This window comes from Furipterus horrens, unplaced genomic scaffold (assembly GCF_987537825.1).
Source record: "Furipterus horrens unplaced genomic scaffold, mFurHor1.1.pri manual_scaffold_2, whole genome shotgun sequence".
Classification (NCBI taxonomy): Eukaryota; Metazoa; Chordata; class Mammalia; order Chiroptera; family Furipteridae; genus Furipterus; species Furipterus horrens.
This window is the reverse complement of record NW_028327172.1, coordinates 167369932-167396787: the sequence shown is the minus strand read 5'-3', so window position 1 is coordinate 167396787 and position 26856 is coordinate 167369932. Positions and strand designations below refer to the sequence as shown.

The window sequence follows — 26856 nt, the reverse complement described above, 5'->3', positions numbered from 1 at the left end:
CTTATGGATAAAGTGCTCCTGAGCCATACTGAACAACTAAGATGATCCTTATAAAAAGTAATATCTGCTAAGGGTACAATGTGCTTTATAATGAGATTTTAAAAAGCTTTTTTACTGAATTTATTGGAGTGACAGTGGATAATAAAATTATGTAAGTTTCAGGTGTGCAATTCTATAACACATCATCTGTATATTGGATTGTGTGTTCACCACCCAAAGACTGGCCTCCTTCCATCACCAGTTATCCCCAAGTTCTCCTACTGCTCCCTGCCTCCCCTTTTATTCTCGTGATCACCAAACTGTTGTCTGTCTGTGAGTTTTGTTTGTTTTGTTTTTGCTTAATCTCTTTATCTTTTTCACCAAGCTCCCCAGTCTCTTTCCCCTTTAATGATGTCAGTCTGTTTTCTGTATCTCTGAGTCTGTTTCTGTTTTGTTTGTTTATTTTGTTTATTAGATCCTAAGGTGTTTTTCTTTGACTGGCTTCTTTCACTTAGCATAACACTCCCCAGGTTCGTCCATGCTGTCACAAATTATAAGATTTCCTTCTTTTTGATGACCAAGTAATATTCCATTGTGTTAATGTACCACAGCTTTTTTATCCACTCATCTACTGATGGACACTTGGGCTGCTTCCAAATCTTGGCTATTGTAAATAACATTGCAGTGAACATGAGGGTATATATATTCTTTCAAATCAGTGTTTCAGGTTTCTTTGGATATAATTCCCAGAAGTGGAATTGCTGGGTCAAAAGGCAGTTCCATTTTAAATTTTTTTGAGGAAACTTCATACTGTTTTCCACAGTGACTGCACCAGTCTGCATTCCTACCAATAGTATCAGGGGTTCCCTTTTCTCCACATCTCCACCAATACTTGTTGTTTGTTGATTTATTGATGATAGCCAGTCTGACTGGTGTGAGATGATATCTCATTGTGGTTTTAATTTGCATTTCTGATGATTAGTGACGTTGAGCATCTTTTTATGTCTGTTGGCCATCAGTATGTCCTCTTTGGAGAAGTGTCTATTCAGGTCCTTGGCCCATTTTTTAAATTGGATTGTTTGTTTGTTATTTGGTGTTCAGTTATATAAGTTCTTTATAAATTTTGGATATTGACTTTTCATGGGAAGAATTGCTGGAGACACAGTGGAGTGGTGTGTCTTTAGTAGCACATTTCTTATTCTATTTCTTATCCTTCAAGTATGTGAATATATTTTCTATGTACAAAATTGAAATTTTTTTGAGTTAATTTGTGGTATTGTTTAAAAAATAGATATTTTTATGTATTAAATTTGAATTAAAATTTTAATGACTAATGATTAGAAAGATTAGCTTATGTTTGGAGTCTTTTGGGTGATCCCTTGAAAATTCTTAATTTTTACCTTGATTTCAGTTTTCTCCTTTCTATATTTAATTACATTCTTTTTTAATTTTTACTTTAATGGAGAACAAGGCAACATTAGAATTCAATAAACTGAGTTTTAATTCTTAACTCTTTTCATGCCAGCTTCTGTACGGTAATGAGCTGTATCATTCCTGTGATATTATTTCCACTGCTAAATGTTGCTACTTTTCCTACTTCCTTGTTTTCTTTAATGGTAAGGCAGAGCAGGTTAATTTTACACAAAGGGAGGTAAAATGTTCTTAAAAGATTTCAGAACTCCCTGTTACTTTTTATAATGGATTATTTTACAGATTTTAATTTTTTTATCAATGTTTCTAAAGTAGATAAGCAGCATCGTTGCATATATTTGTTTATTGTCTATTACTGTACAACAATAGTACCACAAATTTAGTGGCTTAAAACATCACAAGGTCTCAAAAATCCAGACAAGGTGTAGACTAGGGCTCTGGTCTCATCTGAGATTTGGCTGGGGAAGGATTTGATTCCAGATTCATGTGTCCTTTTAGCAGAATTCAGTTCCTTGCAGGCTACTGGACTGAGGGCCTGTTTCTTACTCTGTGGACTTCTTCATATGCATCTCATAATATTGCATCTTGCTTCTTCACAGCCAGTATGAAGAGAATCTCTTCCAAGATAGGCATTGTGGTTTTATGTAATGTGACCACATACACATAATCATGCTGTTGGTTAGTGCAAGTTGCAGGTCCCAGCCACACTGAAGGGGAGGGGATTACACAGGGACACAAACACTAGGAATTGGGGTCACCTTAAAGTATCTCTGCCACAACTTATTTACTGTATCTTAGCATGAGATTAATGCTCTTCTTATTCAGTAATTTTTGCCACTTGTTTAGATGGAGTGATAACTTTGGGTTTTTTATTTTTCTAACCAGATTCCATTGGCCGTGACATCCCCAAAATGCTTGAGTTCTTTAAAACTGGACTTGAAATTAAGGTAGATGAAGAAAGGGAGAACTTTCTTGAGACCAAAATAGCAACAGTAAGTTACAATGGAAATTATTCAATAACCCTCTTTTTTTTTTTCTTAAGTGATTTATTAATAATTGATAATATAATGTACCAGTCCCTTGAACTTGTCACTAGCATTAGGAATAACACCAAAGGTACTGATAGATATATTTTTATTGATTGAGCTTATACATTTTAATAGTACTATAGAATTTCTTCTGAGTTATGTGCCACACACTGATATTTGTATTTGACCTTATTTGATTATTTATTCTATATATCTTATTTTTGTTCTATGATATTTAAGCTTATTGAAAGTAGGGTCTAGATCTTATGTATGCCCTATAGAACTTTGCATAATGCTGAGTCCATAGTAGGTATTTAATGCTGCTTTAATGGAATTGAGTAATTTGCTTTATTTTTATGAATTATTTCTGATTATCCCTGCATGGGTTTTAAAATGGTTTGTCTATATACAAAAGATGCTCGAAATCAATTTTCAGAGCTACTTTTAGGACACTAATATTGAGCTGTAAAATTTTTATAGAATTGTTTTTAAATGCATAGATATTTGCTAATATCTTTTATACTAAAGAATCTCTAAAATACCTATATATTATACATAATATTATTCCTGTTCAGTAACTTTAGGGATAGTAGTAATATTGATAGCAAAATTTAAATTACCTACCAACTGCCAGCACTATTTTAAACACTTTTTATATACTCTGTCTTTTAATCTTCAACCCTATGAGAGGTAGATTATTATCCCCATTTTATAGATTAAGGCATGAAAGCCCAGAGAGGTTAAATACTTTTTTCAAGGTCTCATAGTTAGTATGAGGCAGAATAGGTATTTGAACCTTGGCCGTCTCTTCAAGAGCCCAGACTCTATCCCTATACCATCCAGCCTCATGGCTGGAATTATTTTAATAGCTGTTATTCCTCCTCCCATCCTACTCCTAAAAGAGATTTGGTGTTATAGCAGACATATAGTAGTCCAGGCTAATTGAGCTGTGCCCACTGTAGATCATGAGAAACAGTGTTTAACCAGTTTTACAGAAGGAAAACTTAATTAGAAAGGGGTAAAGCAGGTTTAGTCCAGTCAGGGAATGGGGAGCTGCTCGTTGCCATCATTACCATTGAAGCTCAGCTCCAGTCCATTTGGCATTGAGCTCTGCTAGAATTTGATGTAGGAATTAGCTTATTCCCAAAAGGCCATTGGCAGTGCTTCCTGTTTCTTAAGTTAGACAACATTATAATGTAAAAAAAACATGAAAAACCAAATACAAATTTTAAGAGACTGTTCTGGAGCTATAGAGACATGGGTTTGAATCCACCTCTGCTTCTTAGGGAATGGCAGACTTTAAACAAGTTTCCTCATGTTCTTGTGTTGCAGATTTCCTCATCTATAAAATTTGTGTGGTAATGTCTGTTTCACAATGTGGTTTTAAAAATCAAATAAAAAATTTTAATGGTAGTAGCTATTGTCATTGCTGTTTTGGTTGAACTTTGAGTACTGTAGAATATCTGTAAAACACTATAGCTAGATTTTTTTCTTTTAAAGTAATATTTTTATTATATTCAATAGTTAGTACTTTATATAGTTTCTGACTCAGAGTATATGAAGTCATGGCATCGCATTCATTCTTTTCAACAAATACCATAGTGATGAAAACGAGCTTCAGATCAGACTACCCGCATCTTTTAGAGATACTATGCTTTTTCATAATGAAAAATAAATTATTCTCTGTGTTTAAAGAGAATCTTTTTGACTACTACTTAAATATTGTAGTATAATAATGGATTTTAGATTCATGGTGTCTGATTCAAAACCTAGTTCTAGATTAGCCACCTTGCTCTCTGAGCTTCAGTTTTCCCCCATGTAAAATGAGTTTAATAATGATATATACTTTCTAGGGTAGGAGGAAGTAGATAAAATGACATAATAACTACTAAAGACTTCTACTTTTGGTTGAAATGGAGTAACAAAGATCTGATTTACCCTCCTACTAAAAAAACAATTAACAGTACCTTGATACCAAAAACAGACCAAAAAAAAAGACAGTCCAATGTCATTCATGAACATAGATGTTAAAATTATAAACTCAGAAATAAAACAGCCCCTTTTTAAAAATCAACAGAAGATTGGAATACACCTCACAAAGATGTGACAAACGCATTGGAAGATGCTCAACATTATTAATCATTAAGGAGATACAAATTAAACCACAATGACATATCACTACATATCCATTGAAATAACTGAAATTAAAAGGACTATACTAAGTGTTGGTGAGTATGTGAAGGGACTGATGTACTCATATGCTGCTGTGGGAATGTAAAAGGAAGCTGCCACCTCTTTGGCAAACAGTTGGCATTTTAATAAGTAAAATATCCACCTCTTATATGATCCCACCTTTCTACTTGTAGATATTTACTCAGGAGAGATGAAAACACATCTCCATACAAAGACTTGTAAATAAATGTTTATATCAGACTTATTTGTAATAGCTAAAAATTGGAAGCACATTCTAGTGACAGATGAATGTATAAACAAGCTTTGTTATATCTCTATAATAGAATATTCTTTAGTAATAAAAAGAAACTACTGATACATGCTTTAATGTGGATGAATTTTAAAATAATTATGTTGTGTGAAAAAAAACAGACAAAAAGGAGTACATACTGTATAACTCTTTATATAAAATTCTGGCAAATGCAAAATAATGTATAGTGACAGAAAACAGACCAATAGTTTTCCTTGGGATCAAGGGTGGGAAGGAGAGATTACAAAGGAGCACAGGAATTTTGAGGATGATTGACATTTTTGTTATCCTGACTGGTGATGGTTTCTTGTGTGTACATATGGCAGAACTTAACAAGTTGATACTTTAAGGATGTGCAGAAGATCCCATGGAATACTAGTTAGCAATAAAAAGGAGCAAACTGGATGCATGCTACATTGTGGATGAAGGTCAGAAACATTATGCTCAGTGAAAGAAATCACATACTGTATGATGTCATTTATATGAAATATCTGGAAAATATGATTTCTTTTTAGAGACAAAAAGATTAGTGGTTACTTGGGGCGAGAGTGAGGGAAAGCAGGCATTAACGGTAAATGTGCATAAGAGATCATATTGGGTTGATGAAGATGTTTCAAAACTGGTTGATGGTGCCCTGGCCAGGTTGCTCACTTGATTAGAGCATCATCCCGACATGACAAGGTTGTAGGTTTGATCCCTGCTCAGGGCACATACAAGAATCAACCAATGAATGCACAAATAAAGGGAATAGCAAATCAGTATTTCTCTCGCTCTCGCCCTGTCTCCCCTTCCCTCTCTATTTCTCTCTCTATATCAATAAATAAATTAAAAAATTAAAAACCGGCTGATGGTGATGGTTGCCCAACTTGATAGACGTATTTAAAAATAATTGTAAATTAGAAAATGATGAGTAATACAAAATGCAAAACATGCCTCAATAAATTAAAAACATGCAATGAGTCAGAGATACCTCAATGAAGTTGTTTAAAAAGGAATAAAAATCTGTTTACCATTGTATTTAATACAGTGTAACTATTACATAGAAATATTTGTTGTAATTATCAGAGATAACAGATTTTTTTAAAATCTCAAAGCAAAGTAATATAGCTTCATTAAAAGTTTGAGATTTCCATGAGTGATGTTATTGTATTTTGCCACCCGTATATTAGAATTGGATGTAGGATGAATGTGCAGATGAAAGATCACTGACATCATCACAGTCCTCATTTGTGGAGGGGTCCTCCTTATTCTGGATACAAGGAGGGTATCAAGATCAGGGTCAAGAAACTAGAGCCCATGGGCCAAATCTCACTGTGGCCCATTTTTTAATGCAGTCTCTGAGCTAAAAATGGTCATTGTTTTGTTTTGCTTTTTACCACTACTTAAAACTGTAAAGAATTTGCTGCAGAGATCACATGAGGCCCATAAAGCCTAAAGTATTTAATATCTGGCTTTTTAAGGGAAAAGGTTTGCTGACTCCTAATCTAGAAAGATGGCTATGGGGAGAGCAAAATATATTAATTTTGTGTTTTTGTCTGTGCAAGAGAGACTATCTTAACTTCAGTTAAATCATCTTGATGTCCCTTGTTACAGCTCTGCAAAGAGTTAGTACTGCCACATTGCTTCATGATCCAGTTCTACTATTGATGTAATATGAAATTGATCTTGGGTAGTTTCAGCTGGTTTTCCTTCTGTGTCAAAATGGTAAATACAATTAGTTGAATGATCTATTTTAGTTATCTGACTTGAGGATTAACATCTTGGGGTATGAGAACTCAGCTACTTATGATGCCTTTGTATATCAGAACTGTGCTAATGTGTTATAGTCAGCCAGTATTGAACATTTGTGAGCAGTACTTGCAGGTAAATTGGTTTCGTTTTTCTTTTCTACCATTGATACCTAGAATTTACATATTCATGGAATTGTTTATGTCTATATGCTATCAGATCAAATGCTCGTATTAGTGAAGATGCCATTCAGATGTGTTGGATATCATGCAGACAGAACAGTTTATTATTGGAATATATGTATTTTATTTTTCAATGGTTTATATTGCTATCATGTAGTCACCATTTATTTTCTCTTGGCATGGAGAATGAATTGGTTGGGATAAATGTAAGTTGCTAAATGATCATATTTAAGGGAAAGATCTTAAAGCATAAAACTAAAAATAAAGGTTTACAGGGGAGAAGAAACACCTTTCTACAACTGGACCCTAGGTTTTACTTTATTTTATTTTTTTATGTATGGCTCGTGCCATGAAATAGAAATGAAACAAAGGCAGATTCTCAAAAACAATGAAGCTAAGGCATAATATGTACTTGTCCAGTATATATATTCTAATATTCTAAATAGCAGTTTAATTTCACATAGCGATTAAATAACTTTAAAATAATTTATCTGACTTTATAATAGCAAAAATAATATAATAGTCATAATTCTGCTGCCCAGATAACTGTTGACATTTAAAATTTTTCAAATTAATGAATGTACTTGGTTAAATTTAGCTTACAAAAATATATAAGGAAACACTAAAGCCTTTTCTCTGCAACTATTTTCTTGTGGGACTTCTATTAATAGTTTTATTTTGTTCTTCCAGAAATGTTAAGACATAAACATAAGCACCCTTTAAAAATTCATTTATATATAGGATTTTATGTCAGATAAACTGTTCTGTACCTTTCTTTTCTACTTATATAGCATAGCTGTCTTCAAAGATGTAAAGAGATCTGTCATGTTCTTTCTAATGGCTTTATAGAGTTGTATTCCATTGTGTGCATGTACCATAATCAGGTCTCTCTTGATGGATATTTAGTTTGTTTCATGCTATTACAGTGACACTTTTAATGACATTCTTATGAATATATATTGCCAGTTTTTTCCAAGTATACCCACAAGGTAAATTTTCAGAACCAGAATATATGTTGAAAATTTTATCATAAATATTATCAAATTACCCTAAAAACTGTTTGCACTAATTTATCCAATAATGTGTTAACATGCCTCACACTCTCAGCAGTATTTGATATTATCGAACATAATCATTTTGTTAGTTCGTTTGGTGGTATGTTACTGGTGTGTGTGTGAGCAGATGTGTACTTTTAGCAGCTTAAAAATTCTAAGGTGAACATTACCATTGTTTTCTTCTTAGGATAAAATCTTCTGTTCTCCATAAGATTTTAAGTTTCTCCATCTCTTCCCTCATTCTTAATCCTTTTCTTCTCAAATATCCTTAGGCCTGGTCTGATTCTTTATCTCTTTTTCTGTGTGGGGTCCTCTGAATCCTTTACTGTCGGCCCCATCTGACTTACCTCTCCCATGACTTGCTCTGTTTACTAGTGCCTGCTAAATGGGATTGACAAGAGCCATGATCATAGAAGGCTGAACTTAATGTGCAAATTCTGTTTAACAGATATTAAGTACTGACTCTATGTCAGGCACAATGTAATGTAAAAGAGAATAAGACCTTTTTTCTTAAAAAAGACATGTGGTAGAGGAGCTACATGTGGAAATAAATTATAGAAAAGTATAATAATAAATATATATGTATATGATAGAAAGAAGTTGCAGAGAAGAAGCAATGACTGATTGTAATCATGGCATGGAGTAGTCAAGAATTGTTTCTAGGGATTCTTTGAAAAGATACACTAGGTAAATTAAGGGTCATTGTTCATATTTTAAAATAATATGTAAGATGATGTGTGGACTACTACTATACATCTAAATTGGTTCAGGTATTTTAAGCAACCAAATAATAGTGACTTAATCACGTTAGGAAGTTATTTTTCTCCCAGGTTTGAGCTGGTGGGCAGCTCAGGGCTAATTTGCTCCACAGTTAACCAGAGATCAAGGTTTCTTCTCTGTCTCTGTCTCTGTCTCTCTTTCTCTCTCTGACATCTCCTAGGGTCTTTTATTCTGTGGATGAATCTTGCTGATACCAAGTAGGACTTGTAGCCACTGTGAAGGAGGCAAGAGGAGGTGGAGAGCAAGCAGCTTTCTTTCAAGTATGGGAACCGATGGCCCAATCACTTCTGCCCCATCCTATAGTCCAGAATTTGTCACATGGCTTAGCCGAAGGTGTGTGGTATGTAGTATCTAGCTGGGTGGCCATGTAAAGACTTTTTTTTTAATTTATGCATTCACTGGTGGATTCTTATATTTGCCGTGACTGGCGATTGAACCTGCAAACTTGGTGTATCTGGGCAATGCTCTAACCAACGGAGCTACCCAGCCAGCTAAAATTGTATTTAAAAGAAGAAGGGATGGATTAGGGAGACAGTTACGGTTTTGCCACAGGTGAGGAGGAGCCAAGAAACCTAAAAGAATAAGAAAATAAAAGGTAGGAATTTTTGTTCATTTGTTTATTGCTGTATCCTTAGTTCATAGAATAGTGCTTAGCAAATAGTAGGTGATCAACAAATAATTGTTGAATGAATGAATGTACAAATGTACAGATGAACAGAACTGCCAGTTGTAGAGCAGTTAGAAATTGTTAAACAGTACTGTTACATATAATATATAATGAATCTGTTTTCTTTTATAAAAATTTGACTGTTTACATTAAATTTTTCACACAGTCCTTATGGGGTAATACTGAAAGTGAAAATTTTAATTTCTGGAATTTCACAAAATGAGTCAGAATTATCCTGTCCTCTCTTTATTATGGGAATACCTAGCAAGGTGTGTATTTTGACATTATACAAGAAAATTAAAGTGTCCAGATATTATAGCATAAAGAATATAGACTTTGAAGTAATTTTCAAAGGGTGCCTGTTAGTATTTTATAACATACCACAAGTCCATTTTATGTTAGCTCTGAGGTTCTCAGAACCTGCTTTGTTTTTTCTCACTGATAGATTCCTTGTGTGATTTAAGATACTTGGCCTCCATCCTACTTTTCCAAAACACTTGTAAGTGTAATTTTAAGCCATTTGCATTGCTGATTGGCTTTCTTAACTTGTCCTTTATTATAAGGTAAAAGTTTTTTCTAATTTTCTATTAGTATTGACTTTACCATTTTACAAGAAGAACATACAATGCTTTTACATTTGTCAAAAACTAAAATGTTCTCTCTCTCCTTTCACTTTGGTTAATGTTAACTGCTTCACATATTTCAAAAACAGATGTGACAGTGTTATAGTAAAACATTAGGATGTCGTCGGCGGCGGCAGCTGTCCGTCTCGAGAGACGATGGTGTAGCTTCTTAAGAGTCTATCTGCACCGCCGAGAATGGTTGTGCAGTCCGACTCGGGAGTGACACGGTATCTGTCTCCTCCCGTGTTGAATCGACATCTTGCGATGACGCTGGAGTGTCCTCTCCAGTGAAGCTGAAGCTACAGAGCCTGGGCAGGGTGATATGGAGGGTCTGCTGTTGCCCATGCAGCAGACCCCCCCTCTCTTCGCAGCTGAAGGGTCCAAGGGAAAGACGGAGTCAATACAGCTTGGCTTCAGGTGCGCCGCAGGAGTTGCCGGTGTTGACTACAACGTCAAACCGCCTTAGGGACTCTGGCTCCGGATTTTCTGTCGGGGTTTACTCCCTTAGCCTTTCCCCTGAAGAGGTATGCCGCAAGGCAGCGGAGGTTTTTTGGAATCAGAGTTTTCCTTCTCTGATGTGCCCTGACTGGAAGATCGAACCAGCGACACTTAGCTCGCAGGCCAACGCTCAATCCACTGAGCCAAACCAGCCAGGGTGATTAGGATGTAATAGGAAGCATTTCCCTATAGGAGAGGACATGAACTGTAGTTTAAAGGGAGAATTTGGAATGTGCTTATGTGGTGTATTTAACCTATCATAGTGTATAATACCAGGATAAATTATATGACTCTCATGGCCTATACTCCTGAAAGAAGTTATAAAATCAGACCCATGTTTCTATATACATGTTTTCAAGCAGCAACCAGCTAACTGTTATGTGTGAATCTAGTTAAATAGAATTGCATTATGTAGAAGTACTTAAATAGTTTTCGTGGGAAACGACTTTGATTTTCAAATCAGTTCTAAATGAAAAATATTTTGGGATTTATAGTGGTAGATAAATAATGGAGGATAAAAACAGATTTGCATTATATTGCACACTGGACCTTTTAAAGGAAACAGTGTATTACGAAACCTTAGTTTTAGTTTTTTGTTTGTTTTTTTTTGTAGTTTTGGCCGCTTTATAAGTACTTTGCTGTCAGCACAACAACTTGTTAGAATTTAACATACTTTATAACAAGTATTTGGTCTTCAAAAGAATGTTTAGTGAGGACTTGCTATATAGTCCAGTCAGTTTTCTATTTGTTTATGTTTTATTGTTTATGCTATTACCCTTGTCCCAATTTTACCCCCTTCGCTCCCCTCCACCCATTCCCCCCACCCCATTTCTATAGTCCATCCCTACACCATTGCCCGTGTTCATGGGTCCTTCATATATGGTCTTTGACTAATCCCTTTACCTTCTGTCAGTTGGTCCTCACTTCTCCCTCTCTCCTCTCCTCAGTTGTTGATCAACTTTCTATTTTAATTTTTCACTTCAAAGCAGTTCTTTCCAAGTGTACATGTACATACAAGTGAGGCTTTTTAAAAAAACTTTTCACTAAAAATTTTCTGAAAACCATAAAATCAAGAATCTTGATGTCTTATCTTCATTTTCTTTTAGAACATTGGGGACTTCTTGGGTCCATAGCACTTTAGAAAAGAAAATCTAAAGAGAAATTAAGCAATATTTATAACATTTCTGGTAAGAAAGTAAGGAAATGTGGTAAGGAAATACCACATTTTCTTGAAGTTATTGCTTCATAAAACCTTACCTCCAGTTAAGCTGTTACTTGTTAAAATCTTCAATGTCTGCATATTTTTTCCTCAGTTTTTTATTTTGAAAAATTTTAAGTGAATAGAAAAGTTGAAAGAATAGTACAATGAACACTTCTATCCTTATCACACTTAGTCACCAATTTTGTTGCATTTGTTTAGAAAAATTAGTAAAAGTAGTTTGCTTAGAGAAAATATACTCTTTATTTTCTAAACCACTTAAAGTTGCAGACATTATAACGCTTCACCCCTAAATATTTTTGTCTGTGTAGCCTACCTGTATATGCTTTTTTTATTGCTACTGTTCTATTTATAATTTATTGATTTCCTCTTTTTCTTTATCCTATTACCCTGAGATATGTTTGGTTGTTGGTTTTCTAGTTTTCTAAGTTTTCTATGAGATCTGTGAATTTTCATTATTTTTTTAACCTTTTGAGTGCCAGTGTCACTGTGAGTGATGCTGACAAATTTTCCCAAAAGTGCCAGCGTCGCTCCCAGCAACTCTTCTTTCGATGGCTATAAATGTAAATAACAATGGAATAATTCATATTTTATGTTTTGTTCTCATTTTTTGTACCTCAGGATATATATTGATATAATTTTTTCTCATATTGACTGAAATATCGAATTATGCATGGCACTCAAAGGGTTAATAAAGAGTTTAAACTTGTGAATTTGTCTTTATATGTTTTGATACTTGCTTCTTGTCATCTTATTTTTTTTTAAAGATTTTATTTATTTTTAGAGAGAAGGGAAGGGAAGGAGAAAGAGAGGGAGAGATACATCAATCTGTTGCCTCTCAACACGCCCTCTATCTGGAGCCTGGTCAGCACCCCAGGCTGTGCCCTGACCCTGAATGGAACCAGCAACCTTTCCATTGACAGGCCAATGCTCAGCGCACTGAGCCACACTGGCCAGGGTGTCATTTTCTAAATAATCTGCCATGGTACTTTTTATTCTCATTTGGGAGAGTACTTTAAACTTTGGAACCTATTTGCCTTGTTTAAAATGCTGTTATATTCTGCTTTGACTGCCTTATGGTTGAGGAGTTTTAAAAATTTCTTGAACCTTCATTGTGGCCTTTAGTGTTACATTAATATTTATTTTCCAAGTATTCCATGATCACTTGAAAATTGTATGTTTTCTGAGGCTTCAGGTAAAGACAGGGGATTGATCACCACAGTGGTAACTGATTAGAAATTGCCAAATTATAAATCATCAATGGAGAAAGCTAAAAAATGAATACAATCTAAATTTCAGGATCTTTAAAAGGTCTCAGGATCTGGCACTTAGGCAGCTCTGGATTATTGGTATGTATGAGGATGGGGCAAGAGCCCTCTCAAATAGGGAGGATTAGTCAAAAACAAAGATTCTTACATACTCATGGCAATGGAGAACTACCCTTTCCCATGCCAGTGGATGACTGGAAAGATTAAAATAGAGGGTCTCTAAAGTGAGGGAGATCAAGAGTGAAGAAAATTCAAAACAGGGAGATAAGTGAATAACGTATTTTGAATGCTAAGAAAACCTTTCTTCCCCCAACCTCATAACCCCCTCTTCCCTGACTTGGCTCCCAGTGCTCTGGCAGCCAGGCCTCACCCTCTAGTCAGGAGGAGATTAGATGAAGCTTAGTTCAAGAACAATAATAATAATAAGGTTTTTGAGAAACTTAACAATGTTCTCTTTACCATTTCAACATTCATGGTGGTTTTGCTCTTTCTTTAAATCTCTGGATGAAGAGATAGTTGTTCATTCCTGGTACTTTGATGAGAACTATTTGGTATGATTTAAAAATAATTGTTATAATTTATAATAATTTTTAAATTTTTATATTTTAATTTTTCAATTACAGTTTACTTTCAGTATTTTTGTATTGGTTTCAGGTGCACAGCATAATAATTAGACAGTTAGTTATATACTTTACAAAGTGTTCCCCATGATATTTCCAGTTCCCACCTACCACCGTACACAATTATTCAATATTATTGACTATATTCCCTGTGCTATACTTCAGCTCCCTGTGACTATTCTCTAACTACCAATTTGTACTTGTTAATCCCTTCACCTTTTCACCCAGTTCCCCATTCGCCCTCTCTTCTGACAACCATCAGTCTATCTCTTCTGTCTATGAATCTGTTTCAATTTTGTTCTTTAGATTCCACATATAAGTGAAATCATATGGTATTTGTCTTTCTCTGACTGACTTATTTCACTGAGCATAATACCCATTAGGTCTATCCATGCTATCACAATTGGTAAGATTTTATTCTTTTTTATGGCCAGGTGATATTCCATTGTGCGTCTGTACCACCACTTTTTAAATCCATTTATATCTATTGATGGGCACTTGGGTTGCTTCCCCATCTCAACTATTGTAAATACGTAACACTGTAATGAGCATAGGTGTGCATGTATTCTTTCAAATTAGTATTTGGGGTTTCTTCATATACATACCCAGGACTGGAATTGCTGGGTCATAAGGCAGTTCCATTTTTTAGTTTTCTGAGGACTCTCCATACTGTACCAGTCTGTATTCTCACCAACAGTACATGAAGGGTCCATTTTCCCCACATCCTCACCAGCGCTTGTTTGTTGATTTATTAATTATAGTCGTTCTGACAGGTGTGAGGTGATATCTTATAATGATTTAATTCATATTTCTCTGATGATTAGTAACATTGAGCCTTTTTCATATGTCTCTTGGCTGTCTATGTCATCTTTGGATAAGTGTTTATTCATGTCCTCTGCCCATTTTTTAATTGGATTATTTTTTGGTGTTGAGTTGTATGAGTTCTTTATAAATTTTTGATATTAACACCTTATCAGATGTATCATTGATGAATATCTTCTCCCATTCAGTTGGTTGTCTTTTAATTTTTTTGATGATTTTCTTTACTGTGCAAAAAAAAAGAAATTTAATTTGATGTCATCCCATTTTTTTGTTTGTTTGTTTCCTTTGCCCAGGGAGATACATCAAAAGAACAGTATTGCTAAGGGAAATGTCTGAAATTTTACTGCCTATCTTTTCTTTTAGCAATTTCATGGTTTCAAGTCTTATATTTAAGTCTTTAATTTGTTTTGAGATTATTCTTATGTGTGGTGTAAGAAGGTGGTCTAGTTTCAATTTTTTTTGCATATATTCTATTTTCCCAACACTATTTATTGACTAGACTGTTCTTACCCTATTATATGTTCTTACCTCCTTTGTAAAATATTAATTGTTCATATATAGGCATAAGTTTGTTTCTGGGCTCTGTATTTTGTTCCATTGATCTATATGTCTGTTTTTATGCCAGTATCATACTGTTTTGATTTCTATGATCTGGTAGTATAGCTTAATATCAGGTACCATGATACCTCCAACCTTGTTCTTTTTTTCTCAGGATTGTTGGGGTCTTTTGTGGTTTTTTATACATTTTTGGATCATTTGTTCCAGTTCTTGTGAAATACACCATTGGTATTTTGATAGGAATTTCATTGAATCTATAGATTGTTTTTGGTAGTTTGGACATTTTAGTGATGTTAATTCTTCCTATCCATGAGTATGGATATTTAGTTTGTTTTTGATATTTGTTTTTAGGTTCCCTCTTTCTTTTTTCCTTTTATTTTTTAAATGGCTCTTTGAAGTTTTCTCTTTTTTCTTTTTATCCCTCTCTCTCTCTCCTGATTCCCCCACCCCCTTTTTTTTCCTCCTTCCCTCATCCCTCTGTCCATCTACATTTTGGAAAGACATGAAAAATGTAATTAGATTTATGCAAAAATTAGTATGAATTAGTGAGAAGTGAATACTACAGAAGAGTTTTTCAGTGACACGGAACTTAATTTTGATTATGTATGATGTCTAATAAAAAAATTTTGCTTGGTAGATGCTACCTGAGTTAATAAATAAGTTGTTTATACTAAAAATGTTTTTAACATGAAAGTTCTTTAAAGATGTTTGAATATTTCCCAATAATTTTTTAAAAGATTTTATTTATTTATGTTTAGAGAGAGGAGCAGGGAGGGAACAAGAGAGGGAGAGAAACATTGATGTGAGAGAGAAACATCAATCGGTTAGTTCTTATATGTGCCCCAACTAGTGTCCCAGCCTGCAACACAGGCATATGCCCTGTAAGACGATGCCCAGCCAACGGAGCTACACCATTTGGGGCGAAATTATGTACTTTTAAAATACAGGGTGGGGCAAAAGTAGGTTTACAGTTGTTCGAGTGGAAAATAATACACACTTATAAATAATAATATAAGAATAAACTCTGTTTCATGTACTAAAAACTGTAAACCTACTTTTGCCCCATCCTGTCTGTATGCCACTTGTTCTGTTTTAGTTTAGAAACTTAACTATTTCTATACTTTTATTAATACATAATTAGAACAAAAAATCTTGAATAATTTGGAATGGGGAAGACTTCTAAAAACTTTACTAAATACTATTAAAATTTTGAAGAACATCTTTTCTTTCCTAATGTTTTTATTTTATTAAAAAAATTTTTATTGTTGTTCTATTACCATTGTTCCATTTTTCCCTCATTGCTCTCCCCCTGCTATACCCCCATCTTCTAAAAGTACATTAGGTAATAGCTAGCTTTGACATGAAGAGTTTTCATAGCATTAAAGGAAAAACAACTGTAGCCAGATTTATATCCAGATTTTGAAGGTTTATAAATAATAATGGTATTGACAAATTAAACCTAAGCTCATTTTCTAAAAAGAAAAAAACAGGGTAGGACAGCTCATATTTATATTCATACCAGATTATACCAAGACCTGATTTAATTAGTGTTTCTTTGTTTCAAATGTACTTGGATCTTTGATATACTTAATATAAAGACAGTGTCTTTGATGTGCTACCCCCACCCTTCTTTTTAAAGTAGACACGGTCCATTCTTAGCTATGTGTCACTATGCTTTGCTTTTGCAGTACTAAATTATTTTGTGGCAAGAATATTGTCAACCTGGCAGCTGATGAAAGATGAAGTATATTGTAACAAAAATAAATAAGTTCAGGGCAAGGGAATAGACATCATAAGTCTTGTGTTGAAATCAGTCTTTAGTTTTAACGAACATGTTAGACAGGAAACGCAAGTGTGTGGAGTTCAGTTAGATAACAAGATTGGATAGCATAGTACATGGAAATCGAAGGCTTATTTTGAAGCAAGTAAGTCTTTAAGTTGAAGAAATGGCAAGCAATGAATATTGTTTGAATCAATTAGGAATAATAGTTGGCTATAAAGCGGCAGCCCATTGGCTCAGGAGTCACTGCCATTTTTCCTCCTCCTTTTTCTCCATTCCTTCCAGTTGATGATTAACTCTTCTTTTGTTGCATTATTTTCAGTATACTGTAGTATGCTGTGTCATAGATAAGGGAATAATAAAGAGAGGAAGGTAAAATGTAAAAGTCAAATTCTGTACCTGCTAGTTCTCATTAAAATTAAAGGAAGTGTATTAGCAGTAGATCTTAGATTTCCTTTAATATGGGGCTAAGAAAGGGGAAACTAATATTTATCCAGAACTCAATATGTGCCAACATTTTGCTTGATGCTTTATTATGAAAGGTATATATTTAACTGGGATAAATAATCCTTGTAGTATTTTGGTTACATTCTTTGGATAGATTTTAATCAACATTCTTACCAGTGGGAATATTAGAAACAAAAATAGATTTTTTTTTTTATCATTTCCAGTTTCCTTTCCTATACTGTTAGAAAATATGATCATAATTTTCCAGTATTTGGGGGAATTGAAAGTGTGGCTTTCCCCTTCTGTTAGATATACATAATAGCATAAGAGCCCTAACCAGTGTGGCTCAGTTGGTTGGGTGTCATTCCACAAAGCGAGAGGTCGCCAGTGTGATTCCTGCTCAGGACACATGCCTGGGTTAAGGCTTCGGTCACCAGTTGGGGCATGTACAGGAGGTAACCAATTGATGTTTTTCTCTCACATCAATGTTTCTCTCCCTGTCTTGCTCCCCCCCTTCCCCTTCCTCTAAAAATAAATACATAATAGCATAAGAAAAACCATACTATATGAGAGAACAGCTAACTTTTCTCTTTAATTTATTGCATTAACTCAACAATGCTGTGACCATTGATCAGTAGAATAACACAGATGAAAAATACATATGTGACAATGTGTAAAAGGAAAATAAACTGACATGCTTTCCTGTGTTTGCCAGTCCACTTGTTAATAAGTAGTTGCCAGTATACCACACACACAGCTTTCTTTTGTTGGTTTTATTTCAAAAACCAGTGATAAGTATGACAACTTTTATAGTTATCTGTGTATCCAAATGCTGGGAGAAGAAATTGAATGGATCTAAAAGATAATTCCTTGTGACTTTCATTAGTATTACTTTTAAACAAATAACAACATTCACTAATATAGTATTTAAAATAAATAATAAGATACCTATTAGACCCTATTTTGAATTTGATATATTAAATATAAAAACAAAAGTAAGCATTTTTGAATAGCTTTATTATAAGCAATGATGAAAGCTGCTTGAGCCTTTAGATTTTGGTAGATAATTAATTTGTTAAAGTGATGTAAAACAGAATTCATACCACATCTTGTCTATGCATTTTATATATTTGTAGATAAGTAATGTATATTAATACAGGAGTTGGCAAACCATGGCTTTTTTTGAATCATATGTGAACTTAGAATGGTCTCTTAAATAATCGTATAAAAGGGGAAAAAGAATATGCAGCAGAAATTATATGTGGCTCCAAAGCCTAAAATATTTACTGTCTGATCCTTTACAGAAAAAGTTGGCCAATCCTAAAATATAAATACATAATAATACCACATAAGCTTGGCAAGTTTCATTTTCAAGTGAGAAGGTGTAAGCGCGTGACAACCTGTCTCTCCCATGAATGCAGCTGTTATAAAACCTGGACAGAATGCATGGAGCAAGCTATTTGACAATTCTGAAAAATTAAATAATGGCAGGCGAACTAGGGAAGGCCAGAATTTGAAGTACTACCACTGGCAGTGAGTTTGCCATTTTTCCCCTTGTGTTGTCACAGGGCCTGGTCTCAATGTAGCCTGAAACCAGGAAGCAGACATCCGTGCAGGCAGAAAGAGTACCAGAAGCCCTCTACTTCAGACATGAGAAGTACAGATCATGGCCCCTAGTAGTAGCAGTGGATGTGGGGGAGGGCACAGGTAACTAGAATTTTGAGGTAGAGGAGCCTTCCTCTATGACTAGAGGGTCTGTGGTCACAAGAGGATGGGGTACAGTGCCTTTCTTTTTTTCTCTGTCTGCCTGCCAGTTGGCCCCCACTGCAGAACAGTTGCAGAAAGTACGTGGTAAAATGGGGTAAATAAAGTCCAGCTTTCTGGGCAGAGTGCCAAAAGGGAGAGCCCCTGGGAACCAGGAAGTACTAAGGAGATCAAGGAGAACAAGGGGACTTTGGAAAGGGACTTTATAAAATTACTTATGTCTTGGGAGACATAAGTGATAATATCTCTTTAATGCTTAGAACAGAGCTTGACTAAGACTAAGACCAGTAAACAGCTGCTTAATCAATCAGTTATTATTTTCCTTAATGTTGTATAGGAAACACACAGATTATCTTCCTTTTCTTGATTTAGACTGTTAGGAGTCATGGGGGTTAAGAGTATTGGCCCATCTGCAGCAACCATATGCCAAGCCACCTTTATGTAATCTTAGAACATTGCACTTGGAAGGAATATTGGAGGTCAGATGCTCTAACGTGTGCTTATTCAAAGTAGCAGTCCTCTGTGCAGTTTCCATTTAGAGATGATAAATCAACTAGAGCAGTGGTTCTCAACCTTCCTAATGCCGCGGCCCTTTAATACAGTTCCTTATGTTGTGGTGACCCCCAACCATAAAATTATTTTCGTTGCTACTTCATAACTGTAATTTTGCTACTGTTATGAGTTGTAATGTAAATATCTGATATGCAGGATGTATTTTCATTGTTACAAATTGAACATAATTAAAGCATAGTGATTAATCACAAAACAATATGTAATTATATATGTGTTTTCTGATGATCTTAGGCAACCCTTGTGAAAGGGTCATTCGACCCCCAAAAGGGTCACGACCCACGGGTTGGGAACTGCTGGTCTAGAAACTATCAGTACATTTATAGTGACTGAAGCTGGCCACTTCAGGAGGGTCATATGATTGTTTAACAATCATGTATACATACTTTGCAATTGTTTTTTTTTTTGTTGTTGTTGTTGTTCTACGCTTTGTAAAATGTAAAAAAAAATAAGTTGAATCTTTTTTTCACACTGTAGTCCTTAGTCATCCAGAATATTTGAACAGACTTAATTCTATACTGGCAATTCTCAAAGCGTGGACCAGGGATCTCGTTTAACTGACACACTCTTCTTAGGACCCTTTCTTCTCCCCGCTTCTTCTAATTCATGAAGATATATGCTAAATTTTTTTGTGTGCCTGTGTGCATGAGGTTTGATAACCTTGAAAACACTTAAGGATCACTGCCTTGCCCTGTCTGGTGTGGCTTGGTTGGAGCATCATCCCGTACACTGAAAGGTTGCACGTTCAGTCCCTGGTTGGGGCATATATGGGAGGCAACCAGTTTTTGTTTCTCTCACATTGATGTTTCACTCTCTAAAGTCAATAAAAATATTTAAGAATCACTGCCTTAGACATGCTCATGACTGCAATTTGCCCTGCATACATCTGCATCTCAAAGGGATGAAAAATGGTTAAGAACCACTGTTTTTTCTTATGATAGAAAGTGATTGAAGACAAAGGTTAAAAACTTCACGGAAAGAGGAAAACCTGAGAGTTAAAGCAAAGAGGTTGAGTTCACCTATATCCACTGAACCAACACTTAAAATCTTTGATAAGCCTTCCATCTAGTCTACTTAGGGAATACTTCTTACATAATAAGCTATGTTAAGCAGAAGGTAAGATTTAGTGACACAGTCTTTTCTTGAAACGTCTATGATGCAGAATGGGGAATAACTATTTTGCCCTGCAGTGGATAATCATTTTAGCTAAAGATAGACAGTATTGTGATTATTATATATTCAAGTAAATACATTATGTGCACACACACATATGGTGCTTGACATAGTTCAATTGCCCTTCAAGGTCAACCCATTCCTTTTGTTTCATTTTAACCTACTGGACCAAGTCTCATGCTCTGCTTTTGAGAATCGAAGAATTATTGTCTCCTCAAAACGGCCATCCTTGACTTCCTTCATAAGACCACAAAATATTTTTGCATAGGAAAGCACTATTGGAAATATATAGTAACAAAGATATAGGTAGAGAAAATTGTAAATGTTGCTTTCATGAGTTATCTCTAGGTTGTTATCCACCCAAATAAATTTCTTATTCACACAAATATTTTGTTTTTGTACATAGCTATCCTGTCATTAGTAGTCAATTAAATAATCAGTTATATCCATAAAAATACATATGACTTTCTTCATAATTTTGCATAACATTTAAAAAAAGCAAAATGAAGTATTATGGCAACAAATATATTTATAAATTCAATAGAGACATAGTAAACTCAGTAAAGATAGAAGTGAACTTGGATAAAAGTGTAAACTATTTTAAAACTTAATGAAATCATTGAACTTATCCTGCTAATGAAAGTTGCAGGGGAAGTAATTTTTTTCATTTCTAAAGCCATGTCGTTATTAGCTCACTGAGGAATGACAATATAGGTCAGCAGAAATTTTACAGTAGTTACAAAAATCTAATAAGTTTAGTATATATAGTATAAAACTATTTAAAAATTTATGTTGGACATCTTGATTTTTTTTTGTATCTATTGCCATCCCAAATTTAAGGCAGGTTTAGATCTTTAACAAAGGGTAAAGGATCTTATTAGATTTGAGGTGGCTAATTCAGTTGATATGGAAAGAAGGACAATTTGAGGTAAAGTGAAGAATTAAGAGGGAAATAAAAGGAGACAGGAACATGTGTTGTACCCTTGGCATTTTTTTTTTTTTTTTTTACTTAGCATATGTCTGCCAGTCAGTCTACTGCTTGCTTCAAATACAAATGAAAGTTTGTAAGGTCTGTTGACTTAGTAAGGTGAACTAAGCATTGCTTGATATTTTTCTTCTCAGAATTCCACTTATGGATTGGCAGAGAGTGAAAATCCCTCCAGTAATGTCCACAGCTTCTCATTTAGGGATTGATACTGCCTCATGCCTGAGAGAGTGCTGGGGAAATGTCTGATGAGGATGATAATAATTTTTTCAGGAGAAATTCTCCTTATGGTTATGTGGCACATTTCTCAGAGTCATTGGACAATAGAAATCTTATTTGAACTTGAACTCTTACTGTGTGACTTTTTGCTGGTTACACTTTTCAAAGTTTTACAATATTCCCTCACTTATCACGGGTATTATGTTCTAGACCCCCCTACGATAGGTGAAAATCTGTGAAAATATATATACTTTAAGGCTTTATAAACCCTTCCCACACACTTCTAAACCGTTCCCAGTCCCTTACTAACCTTTCCCACTCCCTTATTAACCTTTTCCACACTTTTATAAACACTACTTATGTTCTTAAACATGTTCTACACTCTTAACAACATACTTATACAGTAACTTTAACAACATACGTATACAGTATCGCAAAATCCCACATATAGTGAAAAATCTACAATAAATAAATATAATATTTTTTAAAAATCCTGCGATACAGTGAGGCAGCGATAAGTGAACCGCGATATAGAGAGGGACTACTGTATATGAATATTTTAAATTAATCCATTTGGTAAAGTGCAAAATCTTATAAATGTTTAAATGTAATGTAACTGGTTTTAACTGGGATATTTAAGAATAACATGCATTGAATTTGAATGATGAACACAGGAACTTTCCAAAGGTGTGAGTTTCCCAGGGTTTAGGAGGTTTATGAATAAGTCTTATTTTCTGTATATATTTACTTACTGTATTTTTCCCTAAATAGCAGGATAATTATTTCTGCGTTGTTAAGAGTGTCAGCATAGCATCCTGAAAATGTCTCTGCATGAAATATGTGTTGTCTGAATATGTGTAGTCAAGTAGTTTCATTTTGAACTTATGAAAGCATTAATTGCTAAGCATGTTCTTAGTTTTCCTTAAAAATAAATCAACAAATAACTTCAAGAGAAAATAACACTAATTCCTTGAGGGTTAGGGATAAAGGGGTGTGATGTATTCTGTTCCAGGAAATGTTTTGGGGGAATTACTTGGAAACCAAGGAAGCTCGGGTGGAGCAACTTCAAAACACTTTGCTGTAATATGTTCTGTAAGATAATTAAGTCTTGACATGTAAGAATATGTAAATGTAGCATTCTAAATGAAGAATTATAGAGGACTTCTTTTACAGTAGGGTCTCTTAATGGATAACTTGTATTAGATTAGTACTTGAAAAACACTATCTAGAATAAATACTATACATTTATAAAAATTTGCATTTTCTCACGTTCACATCATTAGTGTTATATATCCTTTTTTTGTTTGTTTGTTTAGCTGAATATGTCAAGTGACGAGATAGCTGCCAATCTGCAAGCTGTTATCAATGAAGTTTGCAGGCACAGACCACTGGATTTGGGTAAGTGGTTAGATGGAGTAGACTTCCCTGTAGCCCTGTGATACTTTAAAAATGTAAAATATTAAGGGAACAAGTTGATGTGCAACTACAGTAGTAATGATATCTTCAGGAATTAAATAAAATTTAATTATCCAAAGGATTTCTAATTGCTTTATTAACAAGTGTAGTTGTTTAGAGAAGAGACCTCTTTAACATTAATGGGAATACTCTACATCCTGAAACCTTTATAAATTCCCACATGGTTTCTACCATTAAATGTAATAAAGTTTGCATGAAAACTGTAACTGATTAAATAGAAACTAAAATCATTTATGAAATGGCGCTGCGCGGCCCCACTTTCCACTATGTCACTAGGCACACGCCCAGTGCCCTCACCATTGCATTCCAGGCCACTCATGGTCCTTTCCAAGGCAGATTTCACTCACAGTCGTTTGAGGCCAAGCACAAGTGTCTGTTACACTGAAGACTGACTATCCACCCAGAATTTTATCATTATAGGCACCTGTCACTTTGAGTTTTATAACCAAACGTCTAATTAAAACACAGTCTTACACTATTTTCAACCTCTTTGAGGGTTAAATGCACTGGGTGATAAATACCTCATTTGTTAACCCTGTTGTCCTAGATTTGGCCGCAGTACTTAGTAACGGTATATGTGTGTGTGTGGATTTTTATATTCTATTGAAAACTTTGGCTCCTCTCAAACTGTAGCCAGGGTAGAATGATGGATGGTAAATCTCTACAAACAATATAGTTACCTGGTTTTTGCCAGTTAAAATAAAATCCCTTAACATTGCTAATAGGAAAAGCTTTTTAATTTTTTAAGGAATTTTATTAAATATTTGGTAACACAGATAGCATCTGTGTTGACTGTTTTAAATAAATATTAGAATATTTCCATCAAATGTAAATATTGCCACCTATTCCTTCGCTGTTGACTTTGCAATAAAATAAATTGAAGTGATCATATACTGGCAGAGAGAAATGAATTATTTGTGAGTATGTTTAGTTTAAAGGATAAATCTAACGTTCTAGAGTGTAGCTGGTTTGTCTTCTCTAGAAATGAAACAGTCTTTCCTTTCTAATGCTTCAAAATATTAGTTTAGTAATGTCAATACTTAATAACATAGGACATGAGTTCTGTAAGTTTTCTTTTTGCATGTTTGTAATTGCTTGTAGTTATCTATGGAATAAAATGAAAGTTAATTCTTCTTTGTTTCTAGGACCCTTTGTTGTACGAGCTTTCCTTCGAAGTTCAACCAGTGAAGGTTTATTATTAAAGATTGATCCTTTGTTGCCTAAAGAAGTAGAAAGCAAAGAAAGTAACACAGACACTACCTGAAACTGTTGGATTGTGAAGATTTTTAAAGTGGATTAAGAAGCAACAAAATTATAAAGCTATTATCATTTCTATATTTGGTGTCTTGTTATTTCTTGATCATCATACTTGAAAGTGGACTTTAACACTGGAAAATCTTACAACACTTTCAAAAATAAGAACATAAAATTTCTCTGTGTCTGAACCTACCTTTTAGATCCTATTAAATCTTCTTCCTTAGAATTCAGATTTTACATGCTGATAATTATAGCAGCAATTTCTAGCTTAATAACTTTCCCTTGAGAACTATACTGTCTGAGGGGAAAGTAACATTCACAATTCCCCTGAGAGAGAATGGCAAAGTCATGAGCTATATATATTTATGAGGGTGGGAAGCCTTTTTTTAAATCTTAGGAATCAATATATTTTAATGGTGTTTTGCATTATACAAAGCACTGTGTACAGTGTTTTCATATAATTAACCTTGTTGGATCCTTAATTCTTCTGCTTAATAGGAAGTAATCAGTTTGGTTAGTGTTTGTTGAATGAACATCCCATGAGGTGGATAGAACAACTTCTGTTATGGATGAAGAATCAGGCCAAGAAGTTAAATATCTTTGATCAAGTGCCAGTTTGCAAACTGGTATTGGTCCTTAAGTGTTTACTGGTATGTGACAAACCGAAAAAAAAAAAAGGTAGATAATTTTGACATGCAGTTGCCAACTGTCCTCTCTTAGGAATGATTTCCCTTACTCTGAGACTCTCTTTCACTCTTAGGGATGTTCAAATGCATTTTATGAAATAATAGTGCTGATAAATTTGTTAGTGGGTCTTAATACTATCCAGTTTATAAAGAATATTTTGAGAGCTCCGTGCAAGTCTTCCAAATTGTTTTTGGAATTTTAGTAGTATGAGAAGTGCAAATGACCATGAGCAACCACTGTTCCCCACAGAGAAATTGAAGCTTAAAGGCTGTTTATGAAAAACAACTACGTTCACAATGAAGCAGTAAGTGCAGTTACCTCCTTTCTTATGCTTCACATGCCCCTTCTCATTTCATCCTCACAGCATTTCAGTGAGGAGGAAGTTTAAACCTGTGAATGGCAAGCTAAGATTCAAAGCTAGATCTGTCTGACTTGGAAGCCTGTTCTCTTAACTATTAGGCTATTTTCCTGTTTGTGTATTCGAAGATAAATTAAACTGTCTGACTGAGCACTTGGTATCTCTGACTATGGAGTTATGACATAACCAATGGGAAGAAAGTAGGAAGCAAAGGGTTGGAGGGAGGGTGAGGAAAGGGTAGTGTGGGGTCGAGAGCAAAAATCTACTTGTTTCCCACAATTCCCGTCTTTTGAAAGCTTACTAAATACTTGAAGATTCTAATTTATAGAGTAGAAGCTTTATTGTATTGTAGATTTTCTTCTGATTAATAGAGTAAGTATACTCTTGTTATTGACAGTTTTAGAAACACTCAAATATTTTAAAAATCACTCAGAATCCTACTACTCATAGATAACCAGCATTAATATTTTGATGCTTTCCATTGTCTTTTTAATGGACAGAAACAGAGAACACACACACACATGTTGTTATAAACTAAGCATTTCCCCATACCACTTAAAATTTCATATGAAAAGCATCATTTTAATGGTTGGACAGTAGTCCATCCTGTTGATTCTTTAATTTATGGAATCCTTTCCTAATTTGGGGTGCATTTAACTCGCTTGGGTCCCCCTCCCCTTCTGTTAATGCTTTAGAGAACATCTTTGGGCATAATTTATTTTGCTCCATTTCTAGAGGTGACATTCCTGGGTTAAGAGGTATGATATGGTTAAAGGTCTTATGTCTTAGAAAGGTACATTTTAATCCAAGAAAACCAGAACAAGGAAATGTGGTTGGAAAACTTGCTCTGGGCGAGAACATTCCAGGGTCTTATTAACTGGCCTATGAATAAATAATTCCCTACCCTTCCATTAGAGCGTTTTTCCTACTGGCTAACTAGAACTAATGTTGAGTGTTTGTAATGATATCCTTCTGGAAAAACAGTAAATTGCACTAGATACTCTTTCTCTTTTGTATTACTATTCTATTATGTTTTCTTAGAGATCAGTAAATTAAATTTCATATTTAAGAAGAGTAAAAACTTACAGTATACTAGTGATTCTCAAACTTTAGCTTGCATCCAAATCACTTGGGAGATCTGCAAGCACAAATTGCTTGGTTCCATTCAGTAATCTCGGGTGAAACTAGAAAATTTGTATT

General features: G+C 34.5%; 1 protein-coding gene across 1 annotated transcript in view; it reads left to right on the top strand.

Moving 5' to 3' along the window:
* Positions 1 to 24689, top strand: part of MRPL1 (mitochondrial ribosomal protein L1) — a 61475-nt gene extending 36786 nt beyond the window's left edge. Inside the window, exons 7-9 of the mRNA XM_090268089.1 lie at positions 2296 to 2402; positions 23195 to 23276; positions 24500 to 24689. Coding sequence (XP_090124215.1) covers positions 2296 to 2402; positions 23195 to 23276; positions 24500 to 24618 — 308 coding nt within the window. The 3' untranslated portion in view covers positions 24619 to 24689. The remainder of the gene's footprint in view (positions 1 to 2295; positions 2403 to 23194; positions 23277 to 24499) is intronic.
* Positions 24690 to 26856: the final 2167 nt, after the last annotated feature.